Raw genomic sequence first — 22,184 nt, forward strand, 5'->3', positions numbered from 1 at the left:
CAGGGGAAATGTCAGCAGCATGGACTAGGACCGACACTGTCCTGGCTGGGTGTGTGAGGGCTGGGGTGGATGGAGCCGCAGCTGCCCCTGCAGCCTCTCCGCCCTGCCTCCTTGGTGCCGCAGATGACCTTGCTGGCCCAGATGCACGTGGCATGGTGACATCAACGTGCACCAGCGCACGTGTCATAGGCCTGCTGACCTGGAAGTCAGCCATGGAGTCAGCCAGATCTGGTGCCACAATGGGCTGGTCCAACAAGGGCTGAGCATGGATGGTGTCAGCCACATCAGCCTCAACGGGAGGGGGGGGATTATGGGTGCCCTTGACTGGTCCTCCACACATGGGGGGACAGGCTCACCCTGCAAGTAACGACCACATCCCCTACCGGATCCACCACGGCCACCACTTGTGGCTCTTCCACCTTTGCCACCCTTACGGAATCCTCGCCTCCCAGCCATGGCACTGATGTAAATGTGCGTATGGGAGTGGCTGTAAACTATTGTCCTGGGCAATTGGGGGTCAAAGGGGTTGGGTACCAGATGGTAATTGTACCCTAGTGCTCTTGCAAGGCTGATTGTAACCCCTGGGGAAAGATGACGGGTCACGCTAAGCACAGGAGCCCCAAAAAAGGGAGATGACGTGCACGCAACCCCTCCTAGACCACGTGTGCAGAAAGAAAAACCTGCACTATGCTGTGGCACCCAGTAACACAAGAATAAACGTATGCGTGTCACACGCAGCCTAGAATGACCTCTGAAGGGGTAGGCGACACACAGGGCAAGCACAGATGTTAGATACGTGCGTGCCTCACCGTCTGCCAGGTAAAAGAGCGTGAAAAAGGAGCGCGTTTGGTTGGCAACACCCCCGCCAAAAGAAGATTTGTACGCTGTCTGAGGAGACAGGACAACAGTAGAAGGGAACACTGTTTGAGGGAACAGGCCCAGGTAAGCGAAAAAAGAGAAAAAGCTGTCAGAGGTAACAGGGAATACGAACTTGAAACGCCGTGAAGTAAATCGCGTGTGAAACGACAAGAAGTACAGAATTCACACACTCGCTCTCCACGAAAAGCACGTACAAGGAAAACGTGTTCTACACATACCTTTTATACAGGGCCACACGTCCAGCGTCACTTGGTGAGTATGTATGCCACTGCACATGCATGCATGTTGGATACTGAGCAAGGTCACAACCCCACCAATGATACCAATCACCACCTCCACAGGGGACAGTGCCTACCCTCTCAGCCCCCACATGATGACGCCAATTCGGAACCCCACCACGCCACCCGAGGTAAGATATAACACAGCCCACATTACGACCCGGGGCATAGTGGAGCGCACATTCGGAGTGCTAAAGTCACGCTTTCGCTCCCTTGACCGTTCTGGCGGGCAGCTGTTATACGCTCCCCCAGTAGTGTGCAGGATCATAGTGGCAGCATGTGTCCTGCACAACGTTGCAACACGCCGGGGCCTAGCCGTGGACATGGTGGTGGCCCCACATCCCCAACCACATGCACAGCCGCTGCGCATGGGAGGGGAAAGGGCACGGGGGGAGGCAGCCCGTACACAGCTGGTGGCTAATTACTTCACATAGAAATCACACCCCTGTGGAGTGCACACTACCCTGGCACATTCCATCTGACAATCAATGATGACTCAACCTGACACTGATCCTGAATGTCTGGAGAATGAACCGTGAATACAATATCAGCCTGAGATTGTTCACCTGGAAGTGTCACAATGTGTGCATCCCTACCCACACAGACACCACCAATGCAGTTTTGTGAAGTTACACATTCAAGCAGCTAAAATGATTACCCACTTGCAAAATGCAACAAGAGGACAGTGCCATGTCAGCCAACCCAACCCCAGCACCGCCACACGACACACCGTGCCATGTCATGCTAATTGCAGGTAAACAAAGTAATCCCCACAACATGACACTAGTCTCACTATGTACAGTGTCCCTATTAGAAACCTGCAACACCTGAAATGCTCACAGCAATGCCGGACCAACAACATACTTGAGCACGTAGTACCATTAACATGACATCACAAATGTTACATATTAGTAGTCTCACCACCTGGAAATTCCTGCACTCCCACCACTACCAACTGTGCAGTGTTGGCGCCATGTAGAGTTGTAGGTGCACTGCTGCCAACATGGACCCCATCTCCAGACTAGAGGTCCTTGTGTAGACATGAGGAAGGGACCTGCAAATTGGGAGGTAGACACAGAAGAAGAGTTACACATCAATGCAACATGCAGTGTACAACACAACAGCAATATGCACTAGGAATGTATACACAGTATTGACTACAGACTGCCCACACAGCTCATGGGAGTCCAACGTCACTGTGTAATTCACTGTCACTTGGGCACACCCTTTGCAAGCCCATGGAAACGGGAAGCAGGAGGGGTGTGTGTGACTCAAACCCAAGCATCTGAACCAAATACATTACAAGCCTGCATGTGCCCAGCCACAATGCAGCGTATGCCCACAGTAACCACGGAAGCCAACAAATCGTCCCAAAAAAATAGGGAATAAAAGAAATCAAATGAAAAATAAAAATAAGAAACAATCAAAAATGGCCATTGATGGGCCCGGGGGCGTTGGGGAAGCCACCCAGGAGGTCCGAGGACAGGATGCACACCAGAACCCACCTGCGTGGATCCTGGGAAGATAAAACACCTCCATGGGCTCATGGCCCACACGGCTACCCTGTTGTGGGCAACTGGGTCCTGGGGCTGGGCTGTGGAGCGATGTAATCCCAGTCGGGAGTTTTCAGTTCCAGCAGGGGTGGACACAGCAACTGGACCCCTGCAGCTGCATCCGGAGGTGGTTGCACTATGGGAGGCAGCCCACGCAAGGCCCTAGTCTGCTCCTCCATGGCTGCAAGCATGCGGGTGTGGTAGGTCTGGTTCTGGAGGATGAGTGTGCGGAGGTCCCCATGCAACAACTCACGGGATGCCCGGACCTCCGCCCTCGTTGCCTGCATCTCAGCTGAGAGCGTACGGGTGAGACGCTCCAGCTGCTGTTCTGTCCTTTGGTGTGTTGAAGCCTCAAGCTCAACAAGAGTCGTCCTGAGTTGATGTAGCTCCTGCCTCAGGGCTTCCCTGTGGCCCTGGGACTCTATGGAGATGGACTCCTGCAGAGTCGCCAGTGCCGCCCGCCTGTCCCTGTTGGACCCCAACATGTCCTCCCTGTGTGACTGGCAGATGGAGTCGGTTGCCTGCTCTAGTCGCTCCATCAGCCTTTCTGGGGGGACAATGGAAGTGGCCACCCTATCCATGGCCTGAGCCATCATCTCGGATGATGCAGCCTGTTGGGTTGCCATACCGTAAATGGATTGCTCCCATGCGGTATTGCCGGGTGGCGTACGGCCACCATGTCGGCGGGCACCACACCTGTCTGGGGCAAGGCGAACTGCGCCTTGCTGTGCCGGCACTGCCTGAGGCTGCAGGACTGCATTCCCCCTCTGATCTGCTGGCCCAGGAACAGGATCAGATGTCGCGGAGTGTGACCCTGCATCCGTAACCACCGAAGGCGTAGCTGCCAACACTGACATCCCCATGGAGGGTTCTGACCCTGGTGCAGGTGGGTGAGACAGAACAGAATCCCTCCCTGGAACACTCACCTGCGACGGCACGTAGGTCTCATCCGAATCAACACCTGAGTACAGCTCGGGGGAGGTGCAGCCAGAGACACCCCTTGAGAGCACGACCTGCAGCACTTGTGGGTTCTCCCCCACCACCACACCACGTCCCTCACTGGTGGTTGGTCGGCCCTCGGACCCCTCCTGGGTCTGCACCATCTCCACAACCCCAGCAGTATCAGGTGCGTCTTCCCCTGCAAAGACATGAAAACAAAGAAATGGAAACAGGCATTAGCACCATGGCACACAATGAGGGCTGAGAAGCAAGAGAACCAGTACTTGATTGACACATCTCCCACATGACTGAAACCCTCCCATGCATGCACCCTCACTGCGTATGAAGTGCAGGCAAATGGCACACACTGATGACACCAAGATGGAAGATGAACACATTTTCTGCATGCTGCCTGGCAGTGGCATCACACATTGGCCTGTGATTGCCAGGTGATACACACATGCCATCACACAGATGGCATGTATCATTGCTATTGAGTGAAGATGAAGAGGAGGGCAGCACCTATTCATTCAGTCCAGTTCCCGCATGTAATCGCTTTTCTAATTCTAACAGGTCAGATTTTTCACCTGGAGCTGCCAGTCTGAAATGGTCCAATTGCACAGGGACATGTGTGTACAAATGATATCCAGGTAACAAAGTCACTCCACTTTACCATAGCCATGTCAGACATGTGACTAGTGGACAGCGACATGCCTAGTGAAAGTGGTGGAATGCAAACAAACTGACTGAATGAACAGTGAAAAATAAGCAACTATGTTGTGGCAAGGTGACACTTCAAGGGCAACTGGCGTGCAGTTGGGCTAGATGTGTACTGTTGGCAGAAGGGATACTGCTATGGCCAAATGCAGCTGCGCAGGAAGTATTGCATGAAGCACATGGCTGACCCATACGACTCAGGCGCACACACTCTCACCTGGCACACAAACAGAAGCCCTCACACACACACCATGCACATGGATGACACACACATGCATGTGCACTCACCGGACAATGCCTCGTAATCAGCCAGATCTCCCACGCCTTGGATCTGTTCCTCCGTGACGTAGGTCCCAGCGACTGACTCATGTGGAGTGAGTTCCATGTCTACTACTGGAGACCCACCTCCAGTGACTAGAGTTGCGGCATGACTTGAGGCCAGCTTACTCTTTGCCCTGCGCTTTAGGTCATTCCAGTGCTTATAGCAATCATTGGCTGTGCGCCTCACGATTCCAAGGGCACTTACGATGTCCGCAACGGTCTGCCAGTGTGCCTGGCGTTGTGCAGGTGTGGTCTTGGATCCTGCAACAATGACCATCTCGTTGTCATGTCCGGACACATACTCGACAAGTGCATTCAGTTCGTCATCCGTGAAGCTGGGCTTCCTGGATGGGCCGGACTGTGTAGCCGTGTCTGGGGCATCAGCCTGTGCCGGACGAGCACTCTTCCTCTTCCGCTTGGAAGGTGGTGGTGATCCTGAGTGTCCTGCGCCGCTCTGGACACTAGGGGCAGGAGCCCTGGTGGACTCTGTATCAGGAGTGTGGGATTGCACACTCAGCATGGGAGTTGGTGCAGGCATTGGCTCTAGTGTGATGGTGTCAGGGGAAATGTCAGCAGCATGGACTAGGACCGACACTGTCCTGGCTGGGTGTGTGAGGGCTGGGGTGGATGGAGCCGCAGCTGCCCCTGCAGCCTCTCCGCCCTGCCTCCTTGGTGCCGCAGATGACCTTGCTGGCCCAGATGCACGTGGCATGGTGACATCAACGTGCACCAGCGCACGTGTCATAGGCCTGCTGACCTGGAAGTCAGCCATGGAGTCAGCCAGATCTGGTGCCACAATGGGCTGGTCCAACAAGGGCTGAGCATGGATGGTGTCAGCCACATCAGCCTCAACGGGAGGGGGGGGATTATGGGTGCCCTTGACTGGTCCTCCACACATGGGGGGACAGGCTCACCCTGCAAGTAACGACCACATCCCCTACCGGATCCACCACGGCCACCACTTGTGGCTCTTCCACCTTTGCCACCCTTACGGAATCCTCGCCTCCCAGCCATGGCACTGATGTAAATGTGCGTATGGGAGTGGCTGTAAACTATTGTCCTGGGCAATTGGGGGTCAAAGGGGTTGGGTACCAGATGGTAATTGTACCCTAGTGCTCTTGCAAGGCTGATTGTAACCCCTGGGGAAAGATGACGGGTCACGCTAAGCACAGGAGCCCCAAAAAAGGGAGATGACGTGCACGCAACCCCTCCTAGACCACGTGTGCAGAAAGAAAAACCTGCACTATGCTGTGGCACCCAGTAACACAAGAATAAACGTATGCGTGTCACACGCAGCCTAGAATGACCTCTGAAGGGGTAGGCGACACACAGGGCAAGCACAGATGTTAGATACGTGCGTGCCTCACCGTCTGCCAGGTAAAAGAGCGTGAAAAAGGAGCGCGTTTGGTTGGCAACACCCCCGCCAAAAGAAGATTTGTACGCTGTCTGAGGAGACAGGACAACAGTAGAAGGGAACACTGTTTGAGGGAACAGGCCCAGGTAAGCGAAAAAAGAGAAAAAGCTGTCAGAGGTAACAGGGAATACGAACTTGAAACGCCGTGAAGTAAATCGCGTGTGAAACGACAAGAAGTACAGAATTCACACACTCGCTCTCCACGAAAAGCACGTACAAGGAAAACGTGTTCTACACATACCTTTTATACAGGGCCACACGTCCAGCGTCACTTACGCGGCGTGTACGCGCTAGGGCCATTTCCACCAATTACACGCTTTGTCACTTCTGCGTGTAGGGACATTTCCACCAATTACACGCTTTGTCACTTCTGCGTGTAGGGCCATTTCCACCAATTACACGCTTTGTCACTTCTGCGTGTAGGGCCATTTCCACCAATCACACGCAATTACACTCTGACGTGCAGTCTTTCCACGTGTGCTCTGTCATCACGTGCTGTGTGGGAAACACCCGTGCAGGTCACGTCACAGACGCGCTTACGCGCTGAGGGCCTTTCCTCGGTTTTCACGCTGACGTGCAGGATTTTCACGTGCAAAATCACTCCGTACCAAGCTGGCCACGCCTACGCACACGGAATACCACGCCCCTGCCCGGAAGGCCGAACTACTGCCCCCCAGAGCCCCGAGCACGCTCCCACCTGCTGCTGCCTGACTGCCTGCTGCCCCTGCACTGCTGGGGGGTGGGGGTGATAGGGGACATGAGTGGGGGCCTGGTGGAGGGTGCCCCTGCACTTCTGGGGGGTGGGGGTGATAGGGGACATGGGTGGGGGCCTGGTGGAGGGTGCCCCTGGTGGCTGGGGGGTGGGGGTGATAGGGGACATGGGTGGGGGCCTGGTGGAGGGTGCCCCTGCACTGCTGGGGGGTGGGGGTGATAGGGGACATGTGTGGGGGCCTGGTGGAGGGTGCCCCTGGTGGCTGGGGGGTGGGGGTGATAGGGGACATGGGTGGGGGCCTGGTGGAGGGTGCCCCTGGTGGCTGGGGGGTGGGGGTGGTGGGAGACATGGGTGGGGGCCTGGTGGAGGGTGCCCCTGCACTGCTGGGGGGTGGGGGTGATAGGGGACATGGGTGGGGGCCTGGTGGAGGGTGCCCCTGCACTGCTGGGGGTGGGGGTGATAGGGGACATGGGTGGGGGCCTGGTGGAGGGTGCCCCTGGTGGCTGGGGGGTGGGGGTGGTGGGAGACATGGGTGGGGGCCTGGTGGAGGGTGCCCCTGCACTGCTGGGGGGTGGGGGTGATAGGGGACATGGGTGGGGGCCTGGTGGAGGGTGCCCCTGCACTGCTGGGGGGTGGGGGTGATAGGGGACATGGGTGGGGGCCTGGTGGAGGGTGCCCCTGGTGGCTGGGGGGGTGGGGGTGGTGGGAGACATGAGTGGGGGCCTGGTGGAGGGTGCCCCTGCACTGCTGGGGGGTGGGGGTGTTTGGAGACATGGGTGGGGGCCTGGTGGAGGGTGCCCCTGGTGGCTGGGGGGTGGGGGTGATAGGGGACATGGGTGGGGGCCTGGTGGAGGGTGCCCCTGGTGGCGGGGGGGTGGGGGTGATAGGGGACATGGGTAGGGGCCTGGTGGAGGGTGCCCCTGCACTGCTGGGATGTGGGGGTGATAGGGGACATGGGTGGGGGCCTGGTGGAGGGTGCCCCTGCACTGCTGGGGGGTGGGGGTGATAGGGGACATGGGTGGGGGCCTGGTGGAGGGTGCCCCTGCACTGGTGGGGGTGTTGGGAGACATGGGTGGGGGCCTGGTGGAGGGTGCCCCTGGTGGCTGGGGGGTGGGGGTGATATGGGACATGGGTGGGGGCCTGGTGGAGGGTGCCCCTGGTGGCTGGGGGGTGGGGGTGATAGGGGACATGGGCGGGGGCCTGGTGGAGGGTGCCCCTGCACTGCTGGGGGGTGGGGGTGATAGGGGACATGGGTGGGGGCCTGGTGGAGGGTGCCCCTGCACTGCTGGGGGGTGGGGGTGATAGGGGACATGGGTGGGGGCCTGGGGGAGGGTGCCCATGCACTGCTGGGGGTGGGGGTGTTGGGAGACATGGGTGGGGGCCTGGTGGAGGGTGCCCCTGGTGGCTGGGGGGTGGGGGTGATAGGGGACATGGGTGGGGGCCTGGTGGAGGGTGCCCCTGCACTGCTGTGGGGTGGGGGTGATAGGGGACATGGGTGGGGGCCTGGTGGAGGGTGCCCCTGGTGGCTGGGGGGTGGGGGTGATAGGGGACATGGGTGGGGGCCTGGTGGAGGGTGCCCCTGGTGGCTGGGGGGGGGGGTGGTGGGAGACATGGGTGGGGGCCTGGTGGAGGGTGCCCCTGCACTGCTGGGGGGGGGTTGATAGGGGACATGGGTGGGGGCCTGGTGGAGGGTGCCCCTGCACTGCTGGGGGTGATAGGGGACATGGGTGGGGGCCTGGTGGAGGGTGCCCCTGCACTGCTGGGGGGTGGGGGTGTTGGGAGACATGGGTGGGGGCCTGGTGGAGGGTGCCCCTGGTGGCTGGGGGGTGGGGGTGATAGGGGACATGGGTGGGGGCCTGGTGGAGGGTGCCCCTGGTGGCGGGGGGGTGGGGGTGATAGGGGACATGGGTGGGGGCCTGGTGGAGGGTGCCCCTGCACTGCTGGGGGGTGGGGGTGTTGGGAGACATGGGTGGGGGCCTGGTGGAGGGTGCCCCTGCACTGCTGGGGGGTGGGGGTGATAGGGGACATGGGTGGGGGCCTGGTGGAGGGTGCCCCTGCACTGCTGGGGGGTGGGGGTGTTGGGAGACATGGGTGGGGGCCTGGTGGAGGGTGCCCCTGGTGGCTGGGGGGTGGGGGTGATAGGGGACATGGGTGGGGGCCTGGTGGAGGGTTCCCCTGGTGGCGGGGGGTGGGGTGATAGGGGACATGAGTGGGGGCCTGGTGGAGGGGGCCCCTGGTGGCTGGGGGGTGGGGGTGATAGGGGACATGAGTGGGGGCCTGGTGGAGGGTGCCCCTGGTGGCTGGGGGGTGGGGGTGATAGGGGACATGGGTGGGGGCCTGGTGGAGGGTGCACCTGGTGGCAGGGGGGTGGGGGTGATAGGGGACATGGGTGGGGGCCTGGTGGAGGGTGCCCCTGGTGGCGGGAGGGTGGGGGTGATGGGGGACATGGGTGGGGGCCTGGTGCAGGGTGCCCCTGCACTGCTGGGGGGTGGGGGGTGATAGGGGACATGGGTGGGGGCCTGGTGGAGGGTGCCCCTGGTGGCTGGGGGGTGGGGGTGGTGGGAGACATGAGTGGGGGCCTGGTGGAGGGTGCCCCTGCACTGCTGGGGGGTGGGGGTGATAGGGGACATGGGTGGGGGCCTGGTGGAGGGTGCCCCTGGGGGGTGGGGGTGGTGGGAGACATGAGTGGGGGCCTGGTGGAGGGTGCCCCTGCACTGCTGGGGGGTGGGGGTGTTGGGAGACATGGGTGGGGGCCTGGTGGAGGGTGCCCCTGGTGGATGGGGGGTGGGGGTGATAGGGGACATGGGTGGGGGCCTGGTGGAGGGTGCCCCTGGTGGCTGGGGGTGGGGGTGATAGGGGACATGGGTGGGGGCCTGGTGGAGGGTGCCCCTGCACTGCTGGGGGGTGGGGTTGCAGGGGGACATGAGCAGGTGTGCATGGTAGTCCCCTGTTTTGTGGGCTGCCTGCAGGGGCCGTGGAGGGTGTACAGGGAACACCTGTGAGGACCCACCCAGCCTAATTGCGTGTGATAATTCCCGCACACCCCTGTAATACACGTACCTGGCCAAATCGCATGTGATAATTCCCGTGCACCCCTGTAATACACGTACCTGGCCAAATCGCATGTGAGAATTCCCACGCACCCCTGTAATACACGTACCCAGCCGAATCGCGTGTAGAACTTCCCGCACACCCCTGTAATACACGTACCCTGGCCAATCGCGTGTAGAACCTCCCACGCACCCCTGTAATACACGTAGCAAGCCAAATGGCGTGTGATAATTCCCGCGCATCCCTGTAATTCACGTACCCTGGCCAATCGCGTGTAGAACTTCCCACGCACCCCTGTAATACACGTACCAGGCCAAATCGCGTGTGATTATTCCCGGGCACCCCTGTAATACACGTACCCAGCCGAATCGCGTGTACAACTTCCCGCACACCCCTGTAATACACATACCTGGCCAAATCGCATGTGAGAATTCCCGCACACCCCTGTAATACACGTACCCTGGCCAATCGTGTGTAGAACTTCCCACGCACCCCTGTAATACACGTACCAGGCCAAATCGCGTGTGATAATTCCCGCGCACCCCTGTAATACACCTACCTGGCCAAATCGCATGTGAGAATTACCGCGCACCCCTGTAATACACGTACCCAGCCGAATCGCGTGTAGAACTTCCCGCACACCCCTGTAATACACGTACCCTGCCCAACCACGTGTAGTACTTCCCGCGTACCCCTGTAGTACACGTACCCTGGCTAATCGCGTGTATGACTTCACGCGTACCCCTGATATGCACGTTACCCGCTTTGCGTTCCTTGTTTGGCAGCCCTGTAGACTGGTCCAGGGTTAGCGCAGCCCTTTGCGATGATTTAGCGATTTTGATGGCTTTTCCTTGCGCGAGGGCGTTCTTGGGGGCGTTACTGGCGCTGCTGCAGGGTCGCTGCGATACTCTGCGCCACGGCTGGTTTGGGAGCCTGAAATCCATGAATACGCTGTGCGCGGAAATCGGTTTTAGCGCACGTGCCTGGCGCAGGCAATCGCACGCGGACACTCTGCGCCAGCCGCTTGCGACACTTTTCTGCGAAATTCTATGAATTACCCTGACAGTCTTTTCGCTATTGATCTGACGACTTGTGGCATCAGAGTCGTTTTTTCTACCCTGCACCCAAAAATGTAACTATATTCGCTCTAAACCTGTACGAAACCAATCATTTATTCAAGAATCAAGGTGTGCGACAACCCGTTCCAGTTGTTATACTGAGTAGGAGTAGGACCAAGGGAGTCGGTGCAGCACCCATGACACATGTTTTTTTTATTTCTAGTGGACAGCGATATCTATGAAGAGGAGAGTGTTTATGAGCCCATCCACAGCTTTGAGGTAGCCGAGAAGAAGAACCACAATGAGAAGACGCCCCGAATTCCAGGTAATGCATTGACCTGTGATAGAAGAAAGGAAGGTCCCAATTTCCTTCTCCCCACTATCCTCTGCTCAGGTGGCCAGGGAAGGGCGATCGCCTTTGGATCCCAACCCTGGGGGTGGATATACGAGGGAGGGTCACCTGGGTAGAGGAGACTTGGGGAATGAAAGGGGGATGTCCTTGTGTGAGACGCAGTGTTCCCCATTTCCATTCCATGATGTACCTTCAATCCCAGCAGCCTTATGGTATATTGAAACCCTTTTTAAAAAAATGTGATTTGATCAAAATCTGATCTTTCACATGTTATCGATAATAATTCATGTTACAAATCATAATTCATTTTACAGATCAACAAGATACAAAATAGCTATTAAGATTTAAAAAAAATATAAGTCATTATACACAATGCAAATGCTACAGATATATAATTTCCTAAAATTGCATAATAAAACAGAAATCTGAAGATCCCTAAACACATTCATAATCATTATACATCTGGTTAATTAAAAGAAGAAATAGAAAAGAGGCCACAGAATATTTCTTACATCTTTCAGGGCACTTCAGAAGGTGTAACATTTCCATCATTCTTATTATTTATGCTGTTAAGAATACTTCTTGCCCAGCAATCATTCTGCAGCAAATATCTTCAAGATAGACGTATACAATACCATTAAAAATGCATCCCAGATATTTAGTACGAATCTCCATCAATTCCACGCAATCAACTAATATATGTCTCAACGTCTGAACTGTGCCCTCAGAATTGCAGTAATCACAGCTACCAAATGTAGGGTCCCCTGTAGAAGCACGAGCCCTAAGGACTTCACCAGTCGGTAATAGATTCAGACAGAGTCTTTGGAAATGGTTCCGATATCGAGGATTAGGAAATAATTCAAGGTATTGTGGTAGAAAGCCATGTGGTTTATCCACCAGCAAAAAGGTGGAATGTAGGCGTTACTTTCTAGTTTGATCAATAGTATTGATCCAATCCATCTCTTTGAGGGACTTCTTAACCCACAGAGGATTGGTATTGAAGTCCTGCATACTTCTACCACTCCTGGTTAGGATATTTACTGCAGTTTGTGTCAGGTGCTTTAAGAAGCTTTGTAGTTCACCCGTTAGTTCCTGGTGCAGGGCTTCATAGAGTGTATCATGGGGAGGATAGGTCATTTTTCCACATAAAGACAATACCCGCTGAAAGGAACTCATGGTGGCAACAGTAAAGACAGACACAAGCGATCACAGTTCAGGGGTGTTTATTAAACTGTAAATGCAGGGTGCAAACATGCCTAAACTAAACCTATAACTAAGATAGGAGCAAGCGTCGACCATCAATTAAAAAATAAAGCAGTCCTTGTGGCGTTGTGTCAAAATAAAAGGCCTATACTAAAAGAAAATATATTGCCAATTCCTTACACTAATTACAAAAGAGTGTGGGATAGGGTTTCCAATAAAGAAAGAAGTGTCCACAAATAATAAGTTAGGATCTGATTGCCAGGGGTCTCCCTTCCCCACGATTAAGGCACAGGACAAGGTGGGTTTCCTGAGCAGAGCACACACTCAAGCTTTCCCAGCACGAGCCAACAGTTCCACTCCAGCTATCAGGTTCTCCAATGGTTTTAAAGTCTCTTTTCAATCAAAAAGTCAGTTGCGTTCGAGGGCCCGATAGCTTCAACAATCAAATACAAAAGTTCTGTTTCACGTATGGCTGTCGGTGATGGCTTCATCCCTGGGTCCCCCTCTTCTGGGCGCAGACCCCTCACAGTCGTTTTTAACAAATCAAAATAAACGGTTCCTTTCTCAAAGAACTTTAAGTGAAGACTTTTCACCCCTGGATCTGCCTCGGTCGGGTTCGGACTCCAAATGACAAGCGGGATAACTCACTTCTCCTTGCCTTACAATGTCTCTTGGTTTCATGAATCTTAATGTCCTTTTGAACAACTCTCCAGGGTTCACACCTGCTTGTCGACCTTCCTCTTCAGGGTTCACTCTGGCCAACCTTAAAAAATGTGTCTAATTTTCATACCATGCAGTATTGGTTTCCCTTAGTTTTCCATTTATCTGCCGTTCAAATACTTTTGACTGTATGGAGGATTTAACCAGACCCCCATATGACCACTATGAACCCCTTCCACGTTTTCCTAAGGCCTTCTGGTTGCTGTAGTTCAACAACAGGGAAATCGCCTAGCGTTTCTCAAGTAGACACCCATGTGGTGTTCGATTCTGTTATGCTGGCTTTCCCCTTTCTCATATCGCCAGTTCTTCGTTCACTCAAAGTTCATTTAGTCTCTTGCTACTTTCGTTCAACACAGTTCGGTTTCTTTGTTGACTTTCCCATTGACTCACCGATTGTGATTAACTGCTTTGCTCTCTTTTTTTTAGAGTCAAGGCCAGTACCATTGGGTCATGTGTCTCTCCACGGCTTGACTGTCAGAGGAGGAAGCGCCCGGGTACCATGGACCGCTGGTGCAACACATAAAGACTATTGTTCCTGGCCTTCTCTCGAGGCTTTACGGGTCTCTGTCGATAACGGCAAGGTCACTTCTACCCTTGGTATCCTCTCGACTTGCGCCGTTTTACCTCCTCTTGAACTGCCGGGCTGACTAAGCTCTCACGCTGTGCGGTCTGCCTTGCTCGTAGTGTGCTCTCTTACTCCACCTTTTATCCATGTGGGGAAGAGAAAGGGCCATCAGGTGTGTGATTCTGGCCAATTGTTTGATTTTGCCTGACCCTTGTATTGGGATCATATCAGGTAAACGGCTCTGGTGTTAGTCCGCTGTCTTTCGCATTATGCGAAAGTGTTCATGTCGGAAAAGACAGGGCAGTGAGTTGGAATACCCTATGTGGTAGGATGGGAAAAAGTATTCAAAGAAGGGGGATATGGGGTCTTACCCATCAGTGTCACACTCCCCAAGACCCCCATCCAGGTGATCCTCCTGCCCTGGCCCACCCCCAGGAACTGGATTGAAAAGAGATGGCCGTGTCCTGGCCACCTGGATGACAGATCCTCAGGGACTAGAAAGGGGAAGACACCTTCAGGTTTCTCACACCGCCAATTAAACCATGCTTGGAGTCACTGAAGACCCAATTCAAAGCGTAAGGAAGGCATCAGAGTTGCTAGAAGAAGATTTAGTACTAGCTTCCAAATCCTTCCTTCTAGTTTCTCCTATTTCAAGTCATAACACACTGGTTCAACTTCACTTGCATATAGTAGTGCTGGGACCACTTCGCCAATATAAAATTTAATGAGAGATTTTAAAGAAAATGTACAATATGATCTAAGAATTTTTATCATCTGATAAATCATAGAGTCCGCTTTATCCTCCAATCCATCAACGATTAACTGCTTTGTAGAATTGCCCAACAATTGGATAATCCAACAAAATGCCTACAAAATAGTGACACTAGGAAGAGGTTGAATAGGAGGATGTCTGGAAGCGAGGCAGGGTATCTTCTTTTCCCATATGAGACCACACCTTACCCTACCCCTTCCTGTTGCCAATCACATCCTCTCACTTCCCATCAGACACAGTATTCTAGGAGAAGACTAGGAGTCATGCACACTGGCATTCAGGCACACCACTCTGGAACTGAGACGAGGAAGAGTCTTGGAAACTATTACCAGGGTCAGGCATGTCCCAAGAACATAAGTAATTGGAGTCAGGCAATTGAGTCGAAGGGCTCGCACCTGCAACCTGTTAATAGGTCACAGGTGCATAAAAAGGTGGAGTCACCAGTGGAGAAGGGGAGACCAGCAGGAGAGGAGCCAGCCAGGTGTTGCAGGCTGGAGAGGGAAGAAATCCTGCTTCAAAGGAGGCTGCAGAGGAGGGTCCCGCAGGGAGGCCAATACGCCAGGAATTGTGAAGGAGAGACTGCGACATCAGGGCCCAAACTGGCCGTGAGAGGGTCAGCCCTGCCAGAGCCTCCCACGTCATGTGCTCACAGCCGGAGCTATGGAGCACGTACAAAATCCCAGTGGCGCTTAATGCCACCGGTAGCAGCCACGAGTTATGGAGCTACCGGCAAACCACAGCAAGATTTCCAAAGAGCGAGCGATGCTCGCAAAGACAAAGAGAGATGTGCACAGAGCGACGAACGGAGAGGGAAGATGCCCAGAGGAGCCGCCAAGGACTGGTGAGTGAATCAGAGAGAACACTCACAGTGGGGCACTGCTGGGGCTACTACAGGGCAGATGTGACTGCCGGAAGAACAGAAATGTATGCACAATTGACGGTGAACCCAACGTGAGGGGTCTTATTCAACAAGGCGAGCAAGTTGAACTTTAAGTGAAAGAAAGTGAATAAATCATTATTGAATACCGAACTGAAGGAAAGCCTTGATGAGCATAAGAATGGAATGCCAGTGTAGGGGAAAATCATGTAATAAATAATCAAAGACAAAGAACTAATCATACTGAATAACGTGGAAAACCAGTAATGAACATTGTTAAAGCTTGTGAAAGTAAGGTGGTGAAAGGGAATGTGTACCACAGAGTGAATTGTGGGCAAGAACACATTGTGGTAAAGCCAAGACACTGGCAAGGAGAAACCAAAGTGAATGTGAACCGGAACACAGGTGCAGTGACCGAGAAACCCGTGGGGCAAGAAAGCCAAGGCTTATCGGTTGAGTGACCTGTAATGGGTGACCGTGTGGTCCGCCAACTGCACCTGGAATGAGGATACCCTGTCTGAAAAGCCAAGGAAAATGCAGATACCAAATCTTCACTGTTGAAATAGATTGCTAAAGTGAACACCGAAGATAGCAATCTGTGTAAAATATTGAAGAGATTGAAGGAGTTAAAAGTTGATCTGGAATTGACTGAGTATTAAGAGACTGGAACTCATTGTGAGTTGGCAAGCTGGACAAGCTAACGTCTTGGCGACTGGAAACCTAAGACCTTGTGAACTGTGTTGTTGTCTTGGGGAAGGGAACCCAGAGGCTATCCTGGAATTGTATTGTTTTCTTGGGGAAGGGAACCCTGAGCCTTTGTAGAACTGTGTTGTTGCCTTGGGGAATGGAACCCAGAGGCCATCCTAGAACTGTGTTGTTTTCATGACGAAGGGAAACCCGAGCCTTTGTGGAGCTGTTGTTTGAACTTGAGGAAGGAGAGCTGGAAAGTAAGCAAAGAGCTGGAAGAAGCTAAGAACTTTATTTGGAACACTACTTCTTTTGTTATTGGCATCCCTACACAGTGTTTAGTGTATCCAGTCATTGCATCGAATACAAAGCATTGAATGCCAAAAGCATTAAAAAATGCATTGAATAAAAAAAATAATTGAATGCATTTTTTCAAAGGTAAAGGTTTTATTAATGATAATGGTTTAAAGGGGTTAAAACACGTGTTGGGGGACCTCTACCCATTAAAAAAAATGAAAAACAAAAATGAAAAAGAAATGCATTCAATGCTTTTTTTCCGTTGCTTATTTTTAGATGCTAAGGCATTCGATGCTTTGGCATTCGATGCAATCACTATAAACCGTGTTTAGCTTTAGTTGTGTGGGCAAGTATAGACTTTGGACACAGACTGACTTTTGAGTTCAACTTACTAACTATCCTTAGTTTCTTTAGGCAGGCAAATCCCATCTTAGTATATGGCAGGTTAGACCTTACACAATCCTGACCTTTAAGTTAATAAATACATTTTGTTTGAACTTTTAATCTGTTGTCTGTGTCTTGCTTCATGATGCCTTCACAACTTGTACACCGCCTTTTGCTCTGCATATTGCACTCTGCCATGCAAATGACCAAAATTTGGTAGTGGGAAGCCGTTTCCGTTAAAGTGTTCACATATCATCTCCCCATTACCAAATTACGGGGACTTAGAAAATGAGCCCCTTCGTGTGCAGCTGGGATCTTATAAAGATATGTTACTGTAAGTGGAATTCTAGATTTGCAGCAACATTGAATTTCACCTGTTAAATTCAATCAAATCTCATAGATCCGAAATTTCTGCATGGTATTGTAATTTTGTTCGCCCATTAAAGGCAATGGTAATTCTTGTGGCATATTCACTGGTATGCACGATTCAGAGAACCAAAACTAGAACAAAGTAATACATGGCCAGCCAGTCAACACCATTGAATCATTATCACCTGGCAACTGGTTAGGGCCATTGATAGCGTATTACATGGTCCCTTCGACCATCACGGTTAGGGTGCAGGGGTAACTTGGGAGAAGAATGTACAGGCCATTTTGTACTAACTCAGAGCCTCAAGGGCAGCCAAGGGAAGACCAAACGTGTGTTTGCGCGGAGAGAACACTGAGGACCACCGCGGTCCGTGGTGTGAGTATGCTCTGCAAGGCTCCCTCTGATAACAACCAGAGGAGGATGTCTGAGTCACACACACTAACCAGAGACCCGATATTTTTAACTCATGTCCTATCTGGAGGGAAGCGTTTCACCACAGGATCCGTCCGTACAGTTACCGCACTGAGGAGCGCTGTGGATACAAGGTTCTTGTTTCAAAATGTAGTGGGACTACTGTGCCAGCCAACGAGAAGTAAAGATTAAAAATAAATACATTAATATGTAAGCTTGTATGAATAATAATTTTATTAGTGTAGTCCATATTTTTATTTCTAACTTGCATGACCATCTAGGTCCTTTCCTCAGGTAAACGATCAGGGAACAACGGTATGTATGCCTGTTGCAGTGAGTAGCGCTACTCAAGTTTGGTAAAAAGAGGAGAGGGGCATTTCCATTATTATTCAGGGTCTTCACAGCAGGTGCATCTACACACCCTGAGCCCCCTTTTGCAGGAAATTGAATAGGCAACTGAATGTGATACATAGAAATGAAGACGCTAATGGTTTCCTTGTTTTTTTCCAAACCCTATTCTTCTTATTGTGCATCTTACAATTCAATTGGTCTCAATTCCAATGTTTACAAGCTTGCCTTTCCCTTTCACACACCGTAAAATGCAGCAGAGTGAATGCAACCAGGAACAACAATGCAGACTCCCCTCGCGTTTCTCTTTCACAGACTGCTGCTTCATGTGACCAGTAGAGGGGTGCCACCCCTACAGCAACCAGGTGCATTCGTGACTCACATCCCACTGCAGCGATTGCTTGCCTTGCACTCACAACCAGCAGAATTTAATGTATGATGCATCTTGCTGGAGGAGGCCTCTTACTCTGCTCTGAGGTCCAGATTCTGCAACTTATCTGTGGCTTCATGTCTTGTTCCTTGCCTCGGCTCCTACTTCGGTTAGTGCTACATTGTTTCTTACCCTCTCTTTCCCTCTGGTATGGTTCAGGCTCCTTGTCTTGTGTCCCTTTCCCTCTGGTATGGCGCAGGCTCCTTGTCTTGTGTCCCTTTCCCTCTGGTATGGCGCAGGCTCCTTGTCTTGTGTCCCTTTCCCTCTGGTATGGTTCAGTTTCCATGTCTTGCGCCCCTTTTCCTCTGGTATGGCTCAGCTTCCATGTCTTGCACCCCTTTCCCTCTGGTATGGTTCAGTCTGCATGTCTTGCACCCCTTTCCCTCTGGTATGGTTCAGCTTCCATGTCTTGCATCCCTTTCCCTCTGGTATGGTTCAGGTTCCATGTCTTGCGCCCCTTTCCCTCTGGTATGGTTCAGCTTCCATGTCTTGCATCCCTTTCCCACTGGTATGGTTCAGGTTCCATGTCATGCGTCCATTTCCCATTGGTATGATCCTGGCTCCTTGTCTTGCGGCCCTTTCCTTCTGGTATTGTTCAGACTGCATTTCTTGCGCCCCTTTCCCTCTGGTATGGCTCAGCTTCCATGTCTTGCACCCCTTTCCCTCTGGTATGGTTCAGTTTCCATGTCTTGCGCCCCTTTTCCTCTGGTATGGCTCAGCTTCCATGTCTTGCGCCCCTTTCCCTCTGGTATGGCTCAGCTTCCATGTCTTGCACCCCTTTCCCTCTGGTATGGTTCAGGTTCCATGTCTTGTGCCCCTTTCCCTCTGGTATGGTTCAGGTTCCATGTCTTGCGCCCCTTTCCCTCTGGTATGGTTCAGCTTCCATGTCTTGCGCCCCTTTCCCTCTGTATTGGCTCAGCTTCCATGTCTTGCACCCTTTCCCTCTGGTATGGTTCAGGTTCCATGTCTTGCGCCCCTTTCCCTCTGGTATGGTTCAGGTTCCATGTCTTGCGCCCCTTTCCCTCTGGTATGGTTCAGCTTCCATGTCTTGCATCCCTTTCCCACTGGTATGGTTCAGGTTCCATGTCATGCGTCCCTTTCCCATTGGTATGATCCTGGCTCCTTGTCTTGCGGCCCTTTCCTTCTGGTATTGTTCAGGCTGCATGTCTTGCACCCCTTTCCTTCTGGTATGGTTCAGGTTCCATGTCTTGCGTCCCTTTCCCACTGGTATGTTTCAGGTTCTATGTCTTGCATCCCTTTCCCACTGGTATGACTCTGGCTCCTTGTCTTGCGTCCCTTGCCCTCTGCTATGGTTCAGGCTTCTTCCCTTGCACCTCTCCCTCTGCTATGGTTCAGGCTCCATGCCTTGCACCTCTCTCCTTCCAGTATGGTTCAGGCTCCATGTCTTGCGCCTCTCTCCCTCTGCTATGGTTCGTGTACAATGTCTTGCACCCCTTTCCCTCTGGTATTGGTCAGGCTCCATGTCTTTCATCTCTCCCCCTCTGCAATGGTTCAGGCTCCATGTCTTGCACCTCTCTCCCTCTGGTATGGTTCAGGCTGCATGTCTTGCGTCCCTTTCCCACTGGTATGGTTCAGGTTCCATGTCTTGCGTCCCTTTCCCACTGGTATGATTCTGGCTCCTTGTCTTGCGTCCCTTTCCCTCTGCTATGGTTCAGGCTTCTTCCCTTGCACCTCTCCCTCTGCTATGGTTCAAGCTCCATGCCTTGCACCTCTCTCCTTCCAGTATGGTTCAGGCTCCATGTCTTGGTCCTCTCTCCCTCTGCTATGGTTCAAGTACAATGTCTTGCACCCCTTTCCCTCTGGTATTGGCCAGGCTCCATGTCTTGCATCTCTCCCCCTCTGCAATGGTTCAGGCTCCATGTCTTGCACCTCTCTCCCTCCTCTATGGTTCAGGTTCCATGTCTTGCACTTCTTTCCCTCTGCTACGGTTAAGGCTCCTTCCCTTGCACCTCTCTCCCTCTGCTATGGTTTAGACCCCTTCCCTTGCACCTCTCTCCCTCTGCTATGTTTTTGGTTCCATGTCTTCCTCCTCTCTCCCTCTGCTGTGGTTCAGGCTCCATGTCCTCTCTCCCTCTGCTATGGGTCAGGCTCCAAGTCTTGCACCTCTCTCCCTCTGCTATGGTTCAGGCTCCATGTCTTGCACCTCTCTCCCTCTGCTACGGTTAAGGCTCCTTCCCACGCACCTCTCACCCTCTGCTATTGTTCAGGCTTCCTCCCTTGCACCTCTCTCCCTCTGCTGTGGTTCAGGCTCCATGTCTTGCACCTCTCTGCCTCTGCTGCGGTTCAGGCTTCTACCCTTGGACCTCTCCCTCTGGTATGGTTCTGGCTCTATGCCTTGCAGCTCTCTCCTTCCAGTATGGTTCTGATTCCATGTCTTGCACCTCTCTCCCTCTGCTGTGGTTCAGGATCCATGTCTTCTCTCCCTCTGCTGTGGTTCAGGCTCCATGTCTTGCACCCCTCTCCCTCTGCTGTGGTTCAGGCTCCATGTCTTGCACCCCTCTCCCTCTGCTGTGGTTCAGGCTCCATGCCTTGCATCTCTCTCCCTCTGCTGTGGTTCAGGCTCCATGTCTTGCACCTCTCTCCCTCTGCTGTGGTTCAGGCTCCTTCCCTTGCACCTCTCTCCCTCTGCTGTGGTTCAGGCTCCATGTCTTGCACCTCTCTCCCTCTGCTACGGTTAAGGCTCCTTCCCACGCACCTCACCCCCTCTGCTATCGTTCAGGCTTCCTCCCTTGCACCTCTCTCCCTCTGCTGTGGTTCAGGCTCCATGTCTTGCATCTCTCTGCCTCTCCTGTGGTTCAGGCTCCTCCCCTTGCACCTCTCCCTTTGGTATGGTTCAGGCTCCATGCCTTGCAGCTCTCTCCTTCCAGTATGGTTCTGGTTCCATGTCTTGCACCTCTCTCCCTCTGCTGTGGTTCAGGTACAATGTCTTGCACCCCTTTCCCTCTGGTATTGGGCAGGCTCAATGTCTTGCACCCCTCTCCCTCTGCTGTGGTTCAGGCTCCATGCCTTGCACCTCTCTCCCTCTGCTGTGGTTCAGGCTCCATGTCTTGCACCTCTCTCCCTCTGCTGTGGTTCAGGCTCCATGCCTTGCACCTCTCTCCCTCTGCTGTGGTTCAGGCTCCATGTCTTGCACGTCTCTCCCTCTGCTGTGGTTCAGGCTCCATGCCTTGCACCCCTCTCCCTCTGCTGTGGTTCAGGCTCCATGTCTTGCACCTCTCTCCCTCTGCTGTGGTTCAGGCTCCATGTCTTGCACCTCTCTCCCTCTGCTGTGGTTCAGGCTCCTTCCCTTGCACCTCTCTCCCTCTGCTGTGGTTCAGGCTCCATGTCTTGCACCTCTCTCCCTCTGCTACGGTTAAGGCTCCTTCCCACGCACCTCACCCCCTCTATCGTTCAGGCTTCCTCCCTTGCACCTCTCTCCCTCTGCTGTGGTTCAGGCTCCATGTCTTGCATCTCTCTGCCTCTCCTGTGGTTCAGGCTCCTCCCCTTGCACCTCTCCCTTTGGTATGGTTCAGGCTCCATGCCTTGCAGCTCTCTCCTTCCAGTATGGTTCTGGTTCCATGTCTTGCACCTCTCTCCCTCTGCTGTGGTTCAGGTACAATGTCTTGCACCCCTTTCCCTCTGGTATTGGGCAGGCTCAATGTCTTGCACCCCTCTCCCTCTGCTGTGGTTCAGGCTCCATGCCTTGCACCTCTCTCCCTCTGCTGTGGTTCAGGCTCCATGTCTTGCACCTCTCTCCCTCTGCTGTGGTTCAGGCTCCATGCCTTGCACCTCTCTCCCTCTGCTGTGGTTCAGGCTCCATGTCTTGCACCCCTCTCCCTCTGCTGT

The 22,184-nt window shown here is 53.3% G+C and overlaps 1 protein-coding gene across 1 annotated transcript in view; it reads left to right on the forward strand.

The window, feature by feature from the left end:
• LOC138447672 (macrophage mannose receptor 1-like) overlaps positions 1-22,184 on the forward strand; it is a 193,564-nt gene that overhangs the window by 54,327 nt on the left and 117,053 nt on the right. The window contains exon 2 of the mRNA XM_069603929.1: positions 11,146-11,247. Within this exon, the coding sequence (XP_069460030.1) occupies positions 11,146-11,247 (102 nt within the window). The remainder of the gene's footprint in view (positions 1-11,145; positions 11,248-22,184) is intronic.

This window comes from Ambystoma mexicanum, chromosome 3q (genome assembly GCF_040938575.1).
Source record: "Ambystoma mexicanum isolate Mex_15411 chromosome 3q, UKY_AmexF1_1, whole genome shotgun sequence".
Taxonomy (NCBI): domain Eukaryota; kingdom Metazoa; phylum Chordata; class Amphibia; order Caudata; family Ambystomatidae; genus Ambystoma; species Ambystoma mexicanum.